Source organism: Myotis brandtii, unplaced genomic scaffold (genome assembly GCF_000412655.1).
Source record: "Myotis brandtii unplaced genomic scaffold, ASM41265v1 scaffold7139, whole genome shotgun sequence".
In the NCBI taxonomy this organism is placed as follows: domain Eukaryota; kingdom Metazoa; phylum Chordata; class Mammalia; order Chiroptera; family Vespertilionidae; genus Myotis; species Myotis brandtii.
The window spans coordinates 6,697-8,896 of NW_005370808.1; the positions used below are offsets into that span (position 1 = coordinate 6,697).

Sequence of the window (2,200 nt, forward strand, 5' to 3'; positions counted from 1 at the left end):
CCTGGGACCCTTGAGTCCGCAGGCTGACCCTTTATCCACTGAGCCAAACCGGTTAGGGCATGGCCTATTTTATTTCTAACATGGAATAAATGTCTAAGTTTAATTGCATTGAGAAAAATGTTCTTAAAATAAAGGTTTTGGATGATTTAAGTGATGGTAAAACTGCTGTGTAGAAACACATGCTTTTCTTATGAGTAAAGACTTTAGGACAGTGATTTATCACTAGTATGCTTAAATTATTTGTATATGATGCATAATTTATTAGCACATGCTAAGTGGTAAAGCTTTTTTATTCTTGGGATGGAACTTACACAATTCGATTGTCCGCTCAATAATATTAGAAGTGAAATCTTCAATTCTATTATGCATTAGAATCTTGTGGTGTGCCAGTATTTGTGAATGCCAGAGCCAAAAGTGATGGCACGTGGTTTAAGGTCAATGACAGGTTGGCCTATGAATGCCAGGATGGATATAAAAACCGAGATGGACACACCATAGGCTCCATAGTGTGTGGTGAAAATGGTTGGTCTGATGCACCCACCTGTCAGGGTAAGTACTGATTTTCAGGATCATCGAAATAAACAAAATGTGTGTAAAGCATATAATTGTTTTGTTATCCTAAACACAACCTTTATATTATGTAAACTTAGATACTCATGACCCAGATGATGTGTTTTACAACTTCCTCGGCAGTTTTCTCCCGAGTTGGTTCTTGCCACCTCCCAGCTGAGTGTTCATTCCTGCAGGTCCTGAGAGGACTTCCTTATTTCCTGATTGTGGACAGTTCTGAGGACAGTTACACGAATCTCCTGCATGTTTGCCAGCCTGTTTTCCGGGGTTAGAAATAGAACCTCCATCTGTGGGCACGTGGGTGGATGCAGAGTATTCCAACTCATGGGGACAGGACGTGTAATGCTTTGAAAACCAAACAATCCATGAGGGTTCCACTGAGGAAGGGGGGGATTTCCGGTGGAGATTGGGCCAGAGTGGCGGCTGAGGAGATGCAGAGCAGAGGACAGATCTGGGATGCATGTTGGTAGAAAAGACAGTGACGTTACTGAGTGTTGGGTGTCAGGCAGAGTAATCGTCCAGGGACTCACGCTTTTATTTTAAATATTCTCTCATAAGGAAGCAGGTACATGGAGGTGGCGTTTGGTAAGGTGGTGCGGGCAGTAGAAAGAGCTCTTTGAGAGGATTGACACCCAATCAGGCACAGGAAAGGGCCTGTTGCTAGGAGAGCTCCGGCGGGCTGCGGGCTTCCAGATTCATGAGGCAAACCGATTTTTAATAATTTCTTACAAGGCATCCTAAGAGTTTTAAATCTGGCTTAGTTCCCCCCAAAAGTTTTTCATATCTAGATTTTAAATTTTTGGAAACTCATAACCTATTTTCTCTGACACAATGTTTTGGGTGATTAGGAATTTTCCAGGTTTTCATTGACAAATGGCCCTTTTTTCTTATGCTGTAATGTGTGTGAGTCCTTAAGAAACTGTTTCCTGATCATATGCTTACCGTTTCCTTACGCTCTCTTCCTTTTAGAAACATGCTTAAATTCAAAGGTAAAAATTGCAAATGGATTTATTGCTGAGCCTGAATCTACATATCTCTTAAATCAAAAAGTAAAATATAAGTGCAAACAAGATTATGTAACAGAAGATGGTCAGACATCCGGGTATATTACATGTCTCCAGAATGGATGGTCAGCTCAACCCAGATGCATTAGTAAGTCATTCATGACCGTGGTGCCCATTATTTTAATGGCTGTTGAACAAACGTTTACTTTAACTGATTTCTTTTTTGTGGGGTGGTGGAAGCTAACATACTTCTATTTGAAAAAACTACATAAGAAATTTGTGAGAAAATATATCTAATTACTTTTTTTGTGTTTTACAGTGAATTACTGGTAGGGTAGACATGAGTCCATCATTCAGTTCAAGGTTTATCCCCCGTAAACCATCCTGCGATTTGCAAACTGCCTAGGGAGCTCGTGTGTATTCCGCTGTAAGCTCATCCGTTTTGAGCTGAGATCCTACTCTGTTTACCTGTTTGCAGGTGATCAGACTTTCCTCTCAGAGTCTCCGTTCCTAGACATAAAAGTTAGGTTTGTAAGTGAAATGTGGGCTCACAGGACACAGGTTAGAGGAATGTCACTTGTGTGATTTATGTGTTCGGTGCTGCAGGGGAGCTCCTCTTCTGAGCA

At 41.1% G+C, this 2,200-nt stretch overlaps 1 protein-coding gene across 1 annotated transcript in view; it reads left to right on the top strand.

The window, feature by feature from the left end:
- The first annotated feature begins 519 nt into the window (after positions 1-519).
- Positions 520-2,200, top strand: part of LOC102238960 (complement factor H) — a 12,002-nt gene continuing 10,321 nt past the window's right edge. Inside the window, exons 1-2 of the mRNA XM_005882405.2 lie at positions 520-549; positions 1,419-1,722. Of these exons, the coding sequence (XP_005882467.1) occupies positions 520-549; positions 1,419-1,722 (334 nt within the window). The remainder of the gene's footprint in view (positions 550-1,418; positions 1,723-2,200) is intronic.